Genomic DNA, 18,385 nt, shown 5'->3' on the forward strand with positions numbered 1-18,385 from the left:
AGCCCAGGACACAGTCCGAACCACAGGGTGTGTGGAGGAGGACACATCCTTCCCCAGAGGACCGAGTGTCACTTACTGCAGATGGTTGAAGCCCAGGTTTATGCGATAGCTAGAGTTCACGTCTATCTCCCAGACACACTCCGCGTTGTTGGGGTAATATCCAGGATAGGACGGGCTGGAAAATGTCCCACTGGCATGGAATAAGAAGCCACCACAATTTGAAGAGGGTCCTAGAGAGGAGAGAGGGAGGGACATTGTCATTGTGTTGGGTCTTCAGGGGCATTGTGACGTCGTCTGGGTAAGAGTCCTCAGGTTTCATCCTCTGCACTTAGAACGTGACTCCATTTTTCCTTAAACAAGCCGACTCTCTGGCCTGGCCATAGGCCACCCCACATTAGGGGCCTTGACCTGAGTCTCTGCCTCCCCCATTGGGCCTGGAACAGTGATTCTCTGGTGAGAGGTGACCCAAGTTTCAGAGGGAGCATGTATCACCTTGTGGCACAAATGCCAAGAAAGCAACAAAGTGATTGTTGGCACTGTTCAATCGGTCACAGGGAGGGAGGTGGGGATCAATCCTGGCTGAGGGGAGAGCTGGCCCAGGGACAGCACCCTGGAACGCTACGTGTTCCCTCGTGTCTCCTGGGAGCAGGAGATTCGGCCACTTGACAAGAAGCCTCGTAAAGCGGGGTCGGGAGCAGGGCTTCTGCCACAGAAGGCCTGGGCTTGTGTCTTGGCCCTGCTCTTATCAGCTCCATGATCTTAAGCAAGTAACTTAACTGCTCCGCCTCAGTTTCCTCATCTGAAAAATGGGGGTGATAATGGCACCTGGCTCATCAGATTCTTACAGGTACCCAATGAGACAAGATCTGTAAACCCTTAGAACAGAGCCCGGCTCATAATAGCTAGCCCCAAACAATATTAGCTATCATTATTTACCAGAGAGGGATAAACAACATCAAGCATTCAAATTTTCTGTTGGTCGGCTTATTTTAAAAGACTATTTAAAAATATTTATGTACTCAGAGGAGATATAAATTAAAACTGTTTTTTTCCTTATTCATAACTCTTTCTGTTTATTTTTCTGAAGTGTACAATTCAATGGTGTTCATGTAGTCAGAGCTCTGCAACCATCACCACAGTCCATTTTAGAAAATCTTCATCACTCCGAAGAGAGACCTGCGCCCTTAGCAGTCACTCCCCATTTTCCCTCAGTATCTGAGCCCCAGGCAACCACCAATCTGCTTTCTGTCTCCACAGATTTGCCCATTCTGACATCTCACACGGATAGAAGCACAGTTTGTGGTCTTCCGTGACCGGCTTCTTTCACTTAACAGAACGTTTTCAAAGTTCACCCATGTTGTAGCATCCATCAGGACTGAACTTCTTTTCATTGACAAATACTACTCCACTGTATGGGTAACCACGTTTGGTTTATCCATTCGCCATGATGAACATGTGGGTTGTTTCCACTTTGGGGCTGTTAGGAGTAATGCTGCCATCTATGAACATTGTATGTAAGTTTCTGTGTGGACTTATGCTGTCCTTTCTGAGAATATGCCTAGGAGTGTAACTGCTGGGTCCATGGCAACTCTATGTTTACCTTTCTGAGGAAGTGCCGAACTGTTTCCCACGGCAGGCGCACCGTCGTCCGTTCCCAGCAGCAGCGTGTGAGGCGATGCTTGCCCCACAGCCTGGCCAACTGCAATATCTGACTTTTTGATTCTGGCCAACCTACCGGCTGGGAAGTGGCATCCCTTTGTGGCTGTGATTTGCATTTCCCTGATAGCTAATGATGTTAGGCATATTTTCATGAGCTTGCTGACTGTTTGTGCATCTTCTATGGAGAAATATCTTTTCAGATCCTTCACTCATTTTTTAATAGGGTTATTTGACTTTTATTATTAGTGAAAGGTCTTTATATATTCTAGATTCGTCTCTTATCAGACGTATGATTTGCAAATATTTTCTCTTATTCTTTGGAAAAATAGTGATTCTTAAAGAGAATTTGGCCTTTAAAATATGCCTACCCAGAAGTTCTATTTCTACAGTGGGAAATAATCCAGGAAAAGGCCAAAGTTTTAGAGACAAGGATATGCATTACAATTTCTAAAAATATAATAAGGACAATTATAAAATAAAATAAACGTATTACTGTGTGCAACTTAACTAAGTATATAAAATATTATGAGAAAGAATCAATTCTTTTGTCCTACAATTATTAATTGCTTAATAAATCATGATATGTGCATAAAAACATACAGCCAATTAACTTTATGGCATAGAAATAATTTCAATGCCATAAAAATGCTACCTTTTAGGCAATGAGAAAATTATTTATTATATACTCAAGTGAACAAGGATGTCATAAAATAGGTTGTAAAGCTTGCTGTAATTTGTGCGAGTGTGTGGTATGTGTATGTGGAATATACATAAAAACGCCGACAGTAATTATATATCATCCAATCATTCATTTCTTCATTGATTCTTTCTACAAATGTTTATGGAATGACAGACATGACGCTATATCATAAGATTGCAACCATGAAAAAAGTAGACATAGTCTCTACCCTCAGGATGTGCACAGTTTGGCAGAAAAGACAAGCATGTTGTGCAAACGTAATTCTCATGTTGTAATTCCCCAGCTTAACACTTTTCACAGTTCCGGCTGCTCTTAAGATAAAGTCAGCATTTTAACCTGCGTACAAACTCTGGATGACCTGGCCCTCGCCATAATAGCTCATAATACTATGAGCTACCTGAGAGAGATCAGATTATCTTTTTCATAATTCTGTAATTTTACAATAGTTCTTAATGGCAATTTGACCATATACAAAACAAAGACCCTAAAATACTTAACATAACGACTTAGCATTGAATAAGAACATTCTATGCACCAGGCACTATGTTAAATTTAGACCAGTAAATCTATTTGTGTCTTAAAGGAAAATGTGAGAAAGCATGTGAAAAATTATTTATAAACACATTTCTCAGCACAGGGTCATTTAGAATACCAGGGAAATATAAACAACTTGAATATCCAACAACCGGGGTTTTAAAAATTTGTGGGCATGGCTATACAATGGAATATAATGCAGAAACTTAAACTGATGGCAAGACAAGATTCAATGACATGAAAAAGTCAGCATATCACTTCTTAAGAGCAACGGACAGCTAGGGAACAATATCCATCATGGGCTAAAAATTACTTGTAAAGTCAGGAATACTGGTGAAATTCACTGTTTATCCCAAACCTTTGGAGATACTACAAGAAAAAGAAAGACTTTAACTCTATTTTCTGAAGGAACACTTCTCTCACTTCCTTTAAAGGAGGAGAGATAGATCTGCTTCTTTAAACCAGAAGCCATCGGCCTGCCAGGACAGACACAAAGGCTGCACGTGCACAGCCTGGATGTGGGCTGGGTGTGCCCACGCTGGGTGCAGGGTGTGGAGGGGCAGCCAGGGCCGGCTGCGCGAGCAGGATGAGATGGGCTGTGCCTTTGTAGGCATCTGCTGCATGGACAGCCAAGCATGGACTAAGACATCCATGCCCGACGGTCCAGGTAGAAAAAAGTGATACTTACCCTCAGTGCTTGTAGGCGATGGGTGCCACCAATCTAGGAAGAAAATGAAGCCATCTGAGCATTTTAGTAGATCCATTTTCAGTTCCATGGTCATTAGTTGGACAGAGAAAGTTAGTTCCTTGTCCTTACTATAGGAGGGGCCTTGACCCTCTCGATGTGCACTGGGAATGGCCAAGGAGGGCGAGGGTCCACAGCCCTTCCCAGTGAACGGGGCACTGAATATTTTCAGTACGCCATAAAGAGCGCTTTGGGGTGGCTCTATCCGAGGCAAGGAATTCTTTAGCAGACACACATTTGTAGGGGGTGTACTCGGCCCTGTTTCTAAAATGGTCACAGTTCTCCAGGGGAATGACTAGGACAGTCGTCTTCATCTGAAATCAGCAGAGGCCCAAAACCTCTTCCCCTGCAGCCTCTCTGGGAGGACCAGCGCTGGCAGCAGGCGGTGTCTGGAGGCCACAGGGGCCCTCCAGCCTGAGCTCAGAGAGAGCGATGGCTCTGGGCACTCAGCTGGTCACCAGAACCAAGCCCAGGTAGTTGAGGAGAAATCATTCACCGGGAGGAGGCTGCCCCTCTCCTCCTCGCTCTGGAAACCTCACAGAGCAGAGTTCCAGGGACGACTCTGACTGGGTCGGGCGGCTGCGACTCACCTGGGATAGTGGAAGAGATTTGAGCATCTGCAAGAAAGAGAGGAAACGAGTCAGCCTCCGAGCCCAGGACGTGTGGGAACAAGGCCCCCGGGATGCTAACAAGGAGAAATGCCTGTCCCTCCATCACTGAGAAGGGCTTCCTGGGTGTTGGCCAGGAGACCTGAATAGGAGACATACGTCTCAGGGGACAGTCTCCACAAAGAGGTGTTGGGGAATTTGTGCTGACACCTTCATGTCCATTAACACCCTGTCTGCTCTGGGGCCACCTGTGGAAGATGCTGCAGCCCACCCACAACGTTCAGGGACAGCAATGGCTACTGGTGAAGCAATCAGGGAAGCCGCCACCTTCTGGGGAAGCTCAGAGTGAGAGGAGATCCCGCAAGACGAGCCAAGTGGAGAAAACCACACATGAGAATAGAGGCCCGGTGTCTTGGAGGACCGCCTGAGCAGGGACGCCAGGATCCTCCCCACGACCACAGTCCTGCGAGAGCCAGTAGTTAATTGATTACTCCATTAAATAACCCACACGAACGGACCCGTCAAAGGGTCGAAGTAGACCATTATCCACCTGCGAAGCTGTGCCCTGAGAAGGAAGCAGGGAAAGGAGCAGAGACACAATATCCAGCCCAGGTCTAAGGATGCTCAAATCGGCCTAAACACCCACTTGAGCCCCAAAGGAGGAGAGCAGGAATGGAACCCCCAAACCACACTGGGCAGCCCCGGGGATGTGCTGTATGGCAACTGGTGGTAGGCCAAGACCATCACCCTGTTTGGAGCTTCTTGGCCCCTGTGTGGTCCTGCCTGGGTTGTCCCAACTGCCAGCAGGTGATGGAACCTCGGCCAGACACGTGGGGTACAGGCACTCTCCACCCGTCTGCCCGGGACAGCAGCCTGTTGCCTCAGAACGAGGAGCCTCATCCCGGCAGGACTTGCGAGGACTCTGAGGCTTCCACTGAGCTCCCCGAGGGGGCCCTTTGCCGAGCATTTCGACCGGGAGCCCACTGGAGGCTGCTGGCTAGCCCCCCGCAAGATCAGACCTAGGCCCTGGGCATCAGAGACCCCTCCCTCAGCCGCGCCCCACCCACGGGGCCAAGGAGAAGCAAGGGCATACCCTGAGCATCCTTCCATCACTCGCCCACCCAAAATGGATCCCAAAGCAGAGAGGGGGCCCCAAGGCGTGTGGACAGGAATACTGACCTGTTGGTGATGCCACATCTTGGGTAGCAGTGGGCCTGGTGTCTGGAAGAGCAACAGAGGGAAGGCAGAGTTAGACGTCATGGAAAGAAGGACTCGACAAAAGCTTTGGGCGGCTTCATGACAATAATGCCACATGTGGATCCCACCACTCGCTACCCGTCTGTGCTGCTCCAGCCTCCTGCTCAGCGACCTCCCTTGGGCCCAAGGCCCTGCTGGAGATCAGCCTGCTCCTGCCACCTCAATTGGGGACTAAGGAATGTGCGGGGACAGCTGTCCAATGGGATACGATGTAGCCATTTAAACTGACCAGAAGAGAAGATTCAATGACATGAAAAAGTCACCACATCACTTCTTAAGAGCAATGGAAAGCTGTTGGACTACATCCATCTCATGAGATAAAAATTAAGGGCAAAATCATGATTATTGGTGAAATTCGCTGTTTATCCCAAAGCTTTGGAGAAACTCCAAGAAATAAAAGCCCTTAATTCTTTCCTTTATAAGAAGCACTTCTCTCACCTCTTTAAAAGGAGGAGAGATAGATCTGCTTCTTTAAACCAGAAGCCATCGGCCTGCCAGGACAGACACAAAGGCTGCACGTGCACAGCCTGGATGTGGGCTGGGTGTGCCCACGCTGGGTGCAGGGTGTGGAGGGGCAGCCAGGGCCGGCTGTGCGAGCAGGATGAGATGGGCTGTGCCTTTGTAGGCATCTGCTGCATGGACAGCCAAGCATGGACTAAGACATCCATGCCCGACGGTCCAGGTGGAAAAAAGTGATACTTACCCTCAGTGCTTGTAGGCGATGGGTGCCACCAATCTAGGAAGAAAATGAAGCCATCTGAGCATTTTAGTAGATCCATTTTCAGTTCCATGGTCATTAGTTGGACAGAGAAATTTAGTTCCTTGTCCTTACTGTGGAAGGGCCTTGACCCTCTCGACGTGCACTGGGAATGGCCAAGGAGGCGAGGGTCCACAGCCCTTCCCAGTGAGCGGGGCACTGAATATTTCCAGTACGCCATAAAGAGCGCTTTGGGGTGGCTCTATCCGAGGCAAGGAATTCTTTAGCAGACACACATTTGTAGGGGGTGTACTCGGCCCTGTTTCTAAAATGGTCACAGTTCTCCAGGGGAATGACCAGGACAGTCGTCTTCATCTGAAATCAGCAGAGGCCCAAAACCTCTTCCCCTGCAGCCTCTCTGGGAGGACCAGCGCTGGCGGCAGGCGGTGTCTGGAGGCCACAGGGGCTCTCCAGCCTGAGCTCAGAGAGAGCGATGGCTCTGGGCACTCAGCTGGTCACCAGAACCAAGTCCAGGCAGTAGAGGAGAAATCATTCCCCGGGAGGAGGCTGCCCCTCTCCTCCTCGCTCTGGAAACCTCACAGAGCAGAGTTCCAGGGACGACTCTGACTGGGTCGGGCGGCAGCGACTCACCTGGGATAGGGGAAGAGGTTTGAGCATCTGCAAGAAAGAGGGGAAACGAGTCAGCCTCCGAGCCCAGGACGTGTGGGAACAAGGCCCCCGGGATGCTAACAAGGAGAAATGCCTGTCCCTCCATCACTGAGAAGGGCTTCCTGGGTGTTGGTCAGGAGACCTGAATAGGAAACGTATGTCTCCTGGGACAGTCTCCACAAAGACGTGTTGGGGAATTTATTCTTACAAGATTAACGACCCTAACTCCTGTCTTTTCTGGAGACACGTACAGAAGATGCTGTATAGTCCACCCAGTACATTCAGGGACAGCAAGGGGTATCGGTGAAGCGGTCAGGGAATCCACCACCTTTCAGGGAAGCTCAGAGTGAGAGGAGATCCCGCAAGACGAGCCAAGTGGAGAAAACCACACATGAGAATAGAGGCCCGGTGTCTTGGAGGACCGCCTGAGCAGGGACGCCAGGATCCTCCCCATGACCACAGTCGTGCAAGAGCCAGCTGTTAATATATTACCCTGTTATATAACCCAAATGAAGAGACCCATCAAGGGGTGAAAGTGGACCATTACCCACCTACAAAGCTGTATCCTGATAAGGAAGCAGAGAAAGGAACAGAAATATAATATCAAGTCAATATGTAAGGAGGCCCAAACTGGAGGAAGCACTCTCTTGAGCCCCGATGGAGGAGAGCAGAAATAGAATTCGCAAACCACAAGGGTCACACTCGGGGAGGAGGTCTGTGGGGACAGGTAGCAGGCAAAGGTCACCAAAATCTTTGGAGCCTGTTGGTCAGTGTGTGGTCATTCCTCGGTTCGCCAAAATCCCACCAGTGATGGAAGTTGGGAAAGACCTCTGAGGTTCAGGCACTATCTACCACTTGGCCCGGTACTGAAGTGTGTTCCGGGACAACCAGGAGCCAGATCTAAGTAGGACTACAGAGGACTCAAAATCATCCAAAGAAACCCCAAGAGGGCCCTTTGCCAAGCATCGCGACCAGGAGGCCGCTCAAGAGAGCTGGCCAGCCCCTCAAGACCAGACCTAGGCCCTGGGCTTCAGAGATCCCTCTCTCAGCTGCACCCCACCCACGTAGCCAAGGAGAAGCAAGGGCGCACCCTGGACCTCCTCCGATCGCCCTCACAACCAAAATGGACCCCGAGGCGGAGAGGGAGTCCCGGGGCGTGCGGACCGGAAGACTGACCCGTTGGCGGTGCCACATCTCGGGTTGTTCCTACGGGCCACAGGGCTGGGAGTGCAATGAGGCAAAAGCAAGCTTAGGAGTCGAGGAAAGAAGTACTCTAAAAAGTCTTGGGTGGCCTCATGACAACAGTCCCACATGTGGAGCACGCCACATGCCGCCCGCATGTGCTACACCAGCGACCTGCTCAGCGATCTCCCTTAGGACCAAGGCCCTGTTGCACATCAGGCTGCTCCCGCCACCTCGCTAAGCCTGGCATGTGCTCTTTGCCATGGCAAGACCTTTGCCACCGCCCTCCTCTGCGCCATGGACTGGCTGGCGCGCCCGAGGGCATGCCCCAGACTCGGCACCTTGCGCAGAAATGTCAGGGGCTGCAGGCGGTGGACCTGGAGCCCACCGGGTATCCCGGTCCCCGGAGCCCCACCATGACTCAGCCCCTTCCCTCCCCTGGGTACCGTCCCTGCCCCTTTGGGATGCGGATGGGACCCTGCTGGATCTGAGGGTGCTGCAAGGACCGAGGGTTGGAGGGAATCCGGCCTGCTCCGACAGCCCACCGACAGAAGGTCAGCGGTGATCAACATCCCTCCTCCCCCAAAAGCCCCCTCAGCCTGGGCGGCACCCGGGCGAAGGCCCCGGCACACGCACCCGGGTCCCTGAGTGGCCTGGGACGCTATCAGTGTGTTGGAGGAAAGCTCGGATTGCCTGACGGGGAGACCAACGTCTTGCGGATCGCCTGACGAGTTAGGGGGCAGGTGCCGGGCGTCTCGGTGACAGAGGGGGCAAATCACCCGACCCGCAAGTTCTGCCAAGGGCAGGGGTTCACCCAGAGTGAGGAGAAAAGGGACCGGTGGCCAGGGACAACAGGGACATCCCGACGAAGCCGCTGGCTACTTACTCGGCAGGGCTGTGGTCTGGGGCTGAGCAGCTGTGAGAAAGAGAAGGAAAGTCAGACCCAAAGCGCACGGGGCGGCCTCCCCTGCACTCCAAGCTTGAGCAGACTCAGCGGGGACACGCTGAGCTGCAGCTGCTCACGTGCCCCCCGCGTGGACGCCGCCAGCCACCTGCCACGCAGCTCTCGGGGCCTCCGGGAGCGCCACCCGCGGTCCCACCGCCAGGGCCTGCCTGGCTGTGCCCGAGGGCCTCCTTCCCACAAGAGGAAAGCCCCTCGCCGTGCCCGGGACAGGCCACCCCGGCCGCGGCATGGACGCCCCACGCGAGCAGCAAGGGGGAGTCCCAGCAGCTCTGGAGGAAGACCCCTTTGCCGCAGCCCAGGGACAACGATTCGGAGACCGATCGAGGCGTCCCCGAGTCTCTGCTCGGCGTCGAGCTCCAGCCCCAGGGCCCTCGCTGGCCCGCGGGCCTTCCGGGCCGCGGCCACCTGCCCTGCCCTACGCCCCGCCACACTTCTCCGCTGCTCTTCCTGCCCTCCCCAAGTCACAGGCGAGCCTCGAATCCTGTCCTCCGAGCCGGCTTCTGGCAGGACCCCAAGGCATGCACCCATCAAGGGGTCAGGGCGCTCCGCTGTCCAACCGCCCCCGCCAAAGCCGCGCGCCCCCACAAGGAAGCCCCAGAGAAAAGCGGGTGTGTGGACCGAGCGGTCGGCCCCGCCGAGAAGGCGGGGGCTCGCTTGGTCTGCCCACGCACGGTGCGGTGGACGCTCTCTGGGACCCACTGTGCGGTCATTGCTCCCAAGCAGTCCTGGTGCCTCACGGTTGGCCCAAGAGGGGAGGTCGAGCTGTAGCGGCCAGCTGCCCCCAGGAAACCGCGGGCGGCACAGGATCTCTGGGAGAGGCTGGGGTGGGGAGGGGCCCTGGAGTGGGACGTGCGGCCGTTCTCAGCAAACGTCCCGCCAGACGGGGGTCCGGGGATCTCGGAGGCCCACCTGAGCAGACGACACCGGCATCCTCGTGGTGACCACAGTTGTGGCTGTTCCAGCCGTTGTGGGCGCAGCTCCACAGGTAGGACTCCTGGCCTGAGCAGCGCACGTTGTCCAGGACGATCGGCCCCGAGCCCTGACCGAAGCGGGCACTTCCCGGGGCCGCCGTGGCCCAGCCACAGCCCAGCTGCCGGCACACCACGTTGGCATCGTTGGTGTCCCAGTCGTCGTCGCACACGGTGCCCCACGAGCCTCGGTACAGGACCTCCACCCGGCCCTGACACCGGTCACCTCCGTTCACCAGCCTCAGGGCCAAACCCGATTCGGTCCCTAGGGGGAGCACGAGAACACCTCCTCCGTGTCCGGCTTGAGGACCCGGGCCGAAGGCACGCTCCAGACGCAGGGCACATCCGCACGGCTTCGTTCCCCGGGCCAGCAGCCACCTTGGCAGGTGCCCAGAGGGGAGTCTTCTTCCCGGGGAAAGGAGCAGAGACACACTGCTCGGCCCGGGTCTCGGGAGGCCCAAATGGGGGGAAGCTCCCCGTGAGGGCCGTGGCGGGTGGGCAGGAAAGGGACCCCCGAGCCACACTCGGCGCCCCCCGGGGTGGAGCTCCATGGCGGCCGCCCCCCTTGTTCGGAGCTTCTTGGCTCCTATGTGGTCCTGCCTGGGCTCTGCAAAGTCCCGGCAGATGAGGGGACCCGGGCCAGCCGCGTGCGGGCCAGGCACTCTCCACCCCTCTGCCCGGGACGGCCGCCCGTCGCCTGAGAGCCAGGAGCCAGGTCCCGGCAGGACTCGCGAGGACTCCAGGGCTGCCACGGAGATCCCAGAGCGGGCCCTTTGCCGAGCACCGGGACCAGGAGGCCGCTCGAGACAGCTGGCCGGCCCCTCAAGACCAGACCTAGGCCCTGGGCTTCAGAGAACCCCTCCCTCAGCCGCACCCCACCCACGGGGCCAAGGAGAAGCAAGGGCGCACCCTGAGCCTCCTCCCATCGCCCTCCCAACCAAAATGGACCCCGAAGCGGAGAGGGAGCCCCGGGGCGTGCGGACCGGAAGACTGACCCGTTGGCGGTGCCACATCTCGGGTTGTTCCTACGGGCCACAGGGCTGGGAGTGCAACAGTGGGAAGGCAGAGTTAGACGTCGTGGAAAGAAGGACTCGAAAAAGGCTTTGGGAGGCCTCGTGACAAGAGTCCCACGTGTGGAGCCCGCCGCTTGCCGCCCGTCTGTGCCGCACCGGCCTCCTGCTCAGCGACCTCCCCCACCTTGGGACCAAGGCCCTGCTGCACATCAGCCTGCTCCCGCCACCTCGCTAAGCCTGGCATGTGCTCTTTGCCATGGCAAGACCTTTGCCACCGCCCTCCTCTGCGCCATGGACTGGCTGGCGCGCCCGAGGGCATGCCCCAGACTCGGCACCTTGCGCAGAAATGTCAGGGGCTGCAGGCGGTGGACCTGGAGCCCACCGGGTATCCCGGTCCCCGGAGCCCCACCATGACTCAGCCCCTTCCCTCCGCTGGGTACCGTCCCTGCCCCTTTGGGATGCGGATGGGACCCTGCTGGACCTGAGGGTGCTGCAAGGACCGAGGGTTGGAGGGAATCCGGCCTGCTCCGACAGCCCACCGACAGAAGGTCAGCGGTGATCAACGTCCCTCCTCCCCCAAAGGCCCCCTCAGCCTGGGCGGCACCCGGGCGAAGGCCCCGGCACACGCACCCGGGTCCCTGAGTGGCCTGGGACGCTATCAGTGTGTTGGAGGAAAGCTCGGATTGCCTGACGGGGAGACCAACGTCTTGCGGATCGCCTGACGAGTTAGGGGGCAGGTGCCGGGCGTCTCGGTGACAGAGGGGGCAAATCACCCGACCCGCAAGTTCTGCCAAGGGCAGGGGTTCACCCAGAGTGAGGAGAAAAGGGACAGGTGGCCAGGGACAACAGGGACATCCCGACGAAGCCGCTGGCTACTTACTCGGCAGGGCTGTGGTCTGGGGCTGAGCAGCTGTGAGAAAGAGAAGGAAAGTCAGACCCAAAGCGCACGGGGCGGCCTCCCCTGCACTCCAAGCTTGAGCAGACTCAGCGGGGACACGCTGAGCTGCAGCTGCTCACGTGCCCCCCGCGTGGACGCCGCCAGCCACCTGCCACGCAGCTCTCGGGGCCTCCGGGAGCGCCACCCGCGGTCCCACCGCCAGGGCCTGCCTGGCTGTGCCCGAGGGCCTCCTTCCCACAAGAGGAAAGCCCCTCGCCGTGCCCGGGACAGGCCACCCCGGCCGCGGCATGGACGCCCCACGCGAGCAGCAAGGGGGAGTCCCAGCAGCTCTGGAGGAAGACCCCTTTGCCGCAGCCCAGGGACAACGATTCGGAGACCGATCGAGGCGTCCCCGAGTCTCTGCTCGGCGTCGAGCTCCAGCCCCAGGGCCCTCGCTGGCCCGCGGGCCTTCCGGGCCGCGGCCACCTGCCCTGCCCTACGCCCCGCCACACTTCTCCGCTGCTCTTCCTGCCCTCCCCAAGTCACAGGCGAGCCTCGAATCCTGTCCTCCGAGCCGGCTTCTGGCAGGACCCCAAGGCATGCACCCATCAAGGGGTCAGGGCGCTCCGCTGTCCAACCGCCCCCGCCAAAGCCGCGCGCCCCCACAAGGAAGCCCCAGAGAAAAGCGGGTGTGTGGACCGAGCGGTCGGCCCCGCCGAGAAGGCGGGGGCTCGCTTGGTCTGCCCACGCACGGCGCGGTGGACGCTCTCTGGGACCCACTGTGCGGTCATTGCTCCCAAGCAGTCCTGGTGCCTCACGGTTGGCCCAAGAGGGGAGGTCGAGCTGTAGCGGCCAGCTGCCCCCAGGAAACCGCGGGCGGCACAGGATCTCTGGGAGAGGCTGGGGTGGGGAGGGGCCCTGGAGTGGGACGTGCGGCCGTTCTCAGCAAACGTCCCGCCAGAAGGGGGTCCGGGGATCTCGGAGGCCCACCTGAGCAGACGACACCGGCATCCTCGTGGTGACCACAGTTGTGGCTGTTCCAGCCGTTGTGGGCGCAGCTCCACAGGTAGGACTCCTGGCCTGAGCAGCGCACGTTGTCCAGGACGATCGGCCCCGAGCCCTGACCGAAGCGGGCACTTCCCGGGGCCGCCGTGGCCCAGCCACAGCCCAGCTGCCGGCACACCACGTTGGCATCGTTGGTGTCCCAGTCGTCGTCGCACACGGTGCCCCACGAGCCTCGGTACAGGACCTCCACCCGGCCCTGACACCGGTCACCTCCGTTCACCAGCCTCAGGGCCAAACCCGATTCGGTCTCTAGAGTAAGACAAAGCATTCCTCCTGTAAGTTCCTAGTGAAAGACAAGGTCTCAGGTCTCTAAAGAATTTGTAATTTTTCCCATTGGATTAAGATCCTTGAGAGAGTCAGTGACTGGGTTTGATCCATAGCATTCCTTGAATTCGGGCGCTTCACCATTAAAAGTACAGTGATTGCTCTGCCAAAACCCAATCCACCACAGCTTCAGAAGGAAAACAATACCTCTCAGCTGGATCTTCGATGGGACCTGGAAACTATTCACAGGTTCCCTCACTGAGCACCCATTGGCAGAGCCCCAACTCGCTTGCACCTGTTAGTCATGAATGCCCATGCTGAAGAGTAGCCTGATGCCCCAGGATGTCGTAGCAGGAGCTCTGACATTCATCTGAGGCTCTGAGGCTGGCTTACAGACCATTTCGCAACTGGTCCTCTTGGCCCCACAGCCGAGTCCTTCGGGCCACTTTGGCCAGGGTCAGCACAGAGCTGTGCAGATGGGAGAACTGGCACTTGTACAAGAGACGGATCCCACTGGACATCGACCCAATAAAAAGTGATTCCTTGAGATCCCTTGTTCAGACTGACCATTTCCCATCTTCTGGTACATGGACCATGTAGGAGGCACCCACTCAAGCCAGGCTCTCTGGTTCACAAGGGATCTCCCTTTGCATAACATGCTTACAATACTCAGTCTCACCCCATCCCCTAAAAGTTGCCCGGAAGCCAGTGTCACACAATGGATGGATGGATGGATGGACGGATGGATGGATGGATGAGTGTGAGGTGAGAGAAGAAGGAAGGGGAATAAAAGATGGAACTGGCTGAGTGCTCATCTGGGATGCGCCTAGAGTCTTGGCACTCCTTGACCCTTCCCTCTCCATCCCTGCTTTCTGAAGGGCAGGCAGTAGCTCTGTGGCCAAGATTAAACTCAGCTTCAGCTAGCCAACAGCAGCAGCAGCAGAATTGGCGGACCCAGCCAATGAGCAAAACCCCGGGAAGACAAGGAAGGAGAAACATCTTACCATAGGCGGTAGTCTGGGGGTTCCATGGACCTAGAAAGAAACCAAACTCATCTTAGATAGGAGGGTCTGCTGTTTGGAAATGATCTTCTACTGACACTGGATAGAGCTTCACCTCACAGTCACGCCAGGGGGCGTAGTGGTTCGCTCTTGGGTTTGTGTGCCTCCAGTGTTCCTGCTAACAGTTTAGGGTTTTGCAATAGCAGATTTAAAAAGGTGGGTTGGATACAGGGTGCTCAATAATTTTACATGTAATAAAGTACACATGTCTTTACCAGGCACTCTAACACGACAGTTTATAGTCCCAGGATGTAATCTGTGCTCAGAAATAAAGGCTGAACAAGGGAGGCAGGTTGAACAGGGCTCAAGGATTTCAGGGGGCTGTTGAATAACCCCAGAGTCTGAAATTCGAGTAGAGTCAGCATCGGGAACAGCCACTCCGAGCCTCCTAAATCAGGAAATATTTGAGTGTCAGATATCCTGTTCCTTCTGATACCCTGAGAAATTTTCACGCTATCTTGAAGAAACCCAAAATCTAGAGAACTCTGGATCTTTATCATCAGTGAGGCCACACTAAAGCTCTCCACACCCCCATCACTTCAGGTTAACCCTCAGCGTACCATCAGCTCCATCGGACTCAATTTTAGTTTTTGAGTTTCTTTTGTTGAGCAGGTCTGACTATATTTGTGAAGATTCATACATCATGAATTTTCTATATTTTGAAAGGTCTTCCGAAGTTCAAAGAGAATATTTATTCACCAAAGAATAGAATAAAACTCATTCCTTCTTACGGTCACTATATGGATCATTGATGCAATGTGTAAATCCAAGATACATTATGAGTTCTCAGTGATCTCATTTTTCCTACATCTTGAAATGGGTATCTACCACGTCATTCAAGGAATTAGTTAATCTGTTTTTAATTCTACAGGTACTATTATTAAAAAGGTCTATATAATAAAAATAGGGAAGAATGGTGGCATTGCCTAGAAGGAAAATGAAATGGTGAAATAAACCATCATTCTTCAGTGCCCAAAATATTGTATTATCTTTCAAGAAGGCATTTTTTTAAAAGCTGGAGACACTGTCTTTATACTGTGCTTTTAGCTTTCATTGAATGCAGTTAGGAATTCAGAATTTTTCATCGTCTATTCATAATGGCAGAGAAAGAAAACTGATGAAGGAAGATGTTTCACAATAATTAGTGAAGCAGAAGAGGAATGCAAAGCGACAGAGAGCAGCACCCTGGATGCTGACGATTATGGTGGAATTGATCATACACCTGAAATCTCACACTATGAGGCTTCAGATGACAATATCTCAGATGACTTTCCTCAGATTCAAGGATCAAGGAGTCTGCAATATAATTCTAAGTGCAGAAATAAAACGTAGTGCTCTCACCCACCTCAATGCAAAGGATCTCATCCATGATATCAGGCAGCAAGAACTTAGACCATCAGCTTTTGCAGAAAGAACGTGCAATGGTATGCCTTCATCTTTTATGAGGCTCATGTACCAAAATCTCCTTAATACAAAGAGATCTGCTATGTTTAAATTCTTACCAGAATTTCTAGGAAGGTTGCTTTCATAATCCTTTTTTTCTTGCTTCCTCACACAGGGAGGGCTAAGGCATCTGACAAACTTCTCAGCTGCTATTGAAATGCGAGACCAGCCAGGAGCAGCAGTCAACAGTCAGAGACCTGAATTTCTCTCACGGAACCACAGGCTGGTGGGGTACAGGCTGTCAGAGAATGCCACCCCCTGTCTCTGCACCCTGAATGTGGGGTCCACAATGGACTCTTCCAGCTGCCCTGCTCCACGCTGTTGATGGCCATAACATGGCCACTGAGGCCAGGTGGCTAACACATCCTGAACATGAAGAAGCAATTCACAACAGAAACAGACAGCCAGAATATTCTTTCAACAGAGGCCACAAAACTAGAAACATGTGCACCAGAACACCCCCTCCTCATTTCTGACACACCATCCCTGCTCCCACATTCAAGGACAAGCTGACAGGCTTGAGAGAGTCCTCCGTTCAAAACTCTGCTATTTGAACACAGTACAGATGACACCATGTGACTCCTATGGACAGGCTCCAGGCACCTGGCTTAGTCACAGGGCAGTCAGTGTGAGAATCTGCGTTGGATTCAGAAGCTATGAGCTCCCAGGTCTTTACAATACTCATACATAGGATCAAACAGAACCTTGAAGTTGTCTCCCATTGTGCTATGTCCATGCATTCTGAATAAACCCTTTTGCACACATTTACTGAGACCCACTTACACTCTTCCAATACTCAACCACACAGTTGTAGATGATGCTTGCTGCCATTTTGGGAATGGGGGTAAATCACCTGAAGAGAGAAGCTTCCACTTGTTTGTTTTCCAGAAAATGCAGACAGACTGCTCTCTGGCACTGAGGATCAGTGTCCAAGAGAGTTAAGCTGTCAGAGGGACCAACTAGGAAAAGCCACAAGAGATCTCTCAAGATACTCCACAAAGACCTAGTCCCTTTCCAGGGGAGCTGGCACCTTTCCATCTGGACTCAGCCATTGCCCCAAATCTCCCAAAGTACCCATGGTGTACATTTGGATATTCTGCACATTATTGCTGTAAGGGGGGAAAAACTGAAGAGTTTTGCATTTAAAAAAGCAGAGTATCATCAAACTAGCCCATATCTACCAGATGGGCCACTCCAGTGACTCTGGAAGAGAAGCCTAAGGAGATTGCGTCATGGCTCCAACAGCGCTCTGGAAAGTGCTCTGGAACTGAAGCAAATGTCTACTGAAGAGTTATTGCATCTTCGTGGCTGATGAAGAGAATCCCATGTCTTGCTATTTATATGCACGGTCTCATTTAATCCTTCCCCCAACCCCATCCTCACTTACACCTGAGGACATTGAGGCACAGATGCTATAACAGTAGCCCAAGGACACCCAGATCCCAACTCTACTGTCCATGCTGTTACCTATCATCCTGTGCTGCCTTTTGTCACAGCCGCTGCCTGCTCCCAGCCACTCCTTGTAGTCCTTGCAAGGCAGGTGGTCCACGCTAATCTACTTTCCATAAACTCGCCAAATTCAGTTTTCAATGGGAAGTCACCTGGCGGCCTTCACTAAGACTCCAGCAGTGACAGTGACTCCCAGAGAAACACTCTTCCTTCCTGCTCTGTCTGGCTCACTCCCACACCGGCTCTGGGCCTCAGTTCACCTGTGACGTTCTCGGGACTGCTCTCTCTGATGGCTGATCAACGGTTCCAGCACTGATCACAGCTCTGATTGTAACTGAGTGATCAGCTGATTAGTGTCTGTCTTTCCCTTAGACCCTAAGTCCCTGAAGGCAGGGAACGTGATCCCCTGAAACAGCACAGAGCGAGCCCATGCTGTGGTCTCTCCTGCTTAGAAGCGTCCTGGGAGGACGGGTTCTGCCAAATGAGGTGGCAAGGAGATCAAGGCCATTGTGAAAGGCATGTCAAGGTTAGCAATGTACTTGTGGAAAAGCCTTTCTATGCACAAGTCAGACTTATGATGCAGTCGACAACCATTTGGGAAAATGGTGAAAACCTAAATGAGCTGGACATTAAATCAAATATAGGCATTAAGAAAAAGTGAGTAGAAGCGGGTAACACTTAAAATATATACACATATCTTCTGTCGCTTCCTTTGAAAGCTCTTGGCAAAGTCGTGCTTCCATAGTTATATTGCAAACACGAAAACTTCATTCAGTCCTGGGCCAGGCAGCACGGGTGCTCGATGAGAGGTCTACAGACCCTCCTGATTTTCGGTTGTATGAAAATGCAGATTCTCTAGTCCCACCTCCCCAGTCAGAGTCTCGGGAGGGGCTGACCTGAATTCCAAGGACCTGCATTCAAACACATGCCCTCCTTGATCCTGATATGGCCTGAAATTTGAGTCGAAGGCAAAATGAAATTGAGGACGACGTGCCTGTATAACCACATGGTGCATTTAGACTACGCCTTCAAGAAGTTTCTGTTGCCTTTGTATTTCTAGAAGGGACACAAATCATACTTTTATGCAGAACTCTCACTATTCATTAAAGTTGAGTGAGGCAGTGTTTACTCTGAAGATGAAAAATAGTTTATAAACCAAATACAAGATATTCTTTTCCAAGTACTTACCAGGTGTTGTGAGAAGATCTGATTCAGAAACTATAAAGGAAT

The 18,385-nt window shown here is 53.6% G+C and overlaps 1 protein-coding gene across 8 annotated transcripts in view; it reads right to left on the reverse strand.

Moving 5' to 3' along the window:
• Positions 1-18,385, reverse strand: part of DMBT1 (deleted in malignant brain tumors 1) — a 54,601-nt gene that overhangs the window by 15,586 nt on the left and 20,630 nt on the right. For 7 of the 8 annotated variants that reach the window (XM_070481575.1, XM_044749403.2, XM_070481585.1 and 4 more), the window contains 13 exons: positions 18,344-18,373; positions 14,207-14,236; positions 12,864-13,187; positions 11,877-11,906; positions 10,979-11,023; positions 9,925-10,248; positions 8,938-8,967; positions 6,852-6,878; positions 6,207-6,239; positions 5,426-5,467; positions 4,229-4,255; positions 3,582-3,614; positions 77-230 (listed from right to left, as the gene is read on the reverse strand). In XM_070481575.1, the coding sequence (XP_070337676.1) occupies positions 77-230; positions 3,582-3,614; positions 4,229-4,255; positions 5,426-5,467; positions 6,207-6,239; positions 6,852-6,878; positions 8,938-8,967; positions 9,925-10,248; positions 10,979-11,023; positions 11,877-11,906; positions 12,864-13,187; positions 14,207-14,236; positions 18,344-18,373 (1,129 nt within the window). The remainder of the gene's footprint in view (positions 1-76; positions 231-3,581; positions 3,615-4,228; positions 4,256-5,425; positions 5,468-6,206; positions 6,240-6,851; positions 6,879-8,937; positions 8,968-9,924; positions 10,249-10,978; positions 11,024-11,876; positions 11,907-12,863; positions 13,188-14,206; positions 14,237-18,343; positions 18,374-18,385) is intronic. The other variant, XM_070481563.1, reaches the window with a different exon arrangement.

The sequence above is a fragment of the Equus asinus genome, chromosome 2 (assembly GCF_041296235.1).
Source record: "Equus asinus isolate D_3611 breed Donkey chromosome 2, EquAss-T2T_v2, whole genome shotgun sequence".
NCBI lineage: Eukaryota > Metazoa > Chordata > Mammalia > Perissodactyla > Equidae > Equus > Equus asinus.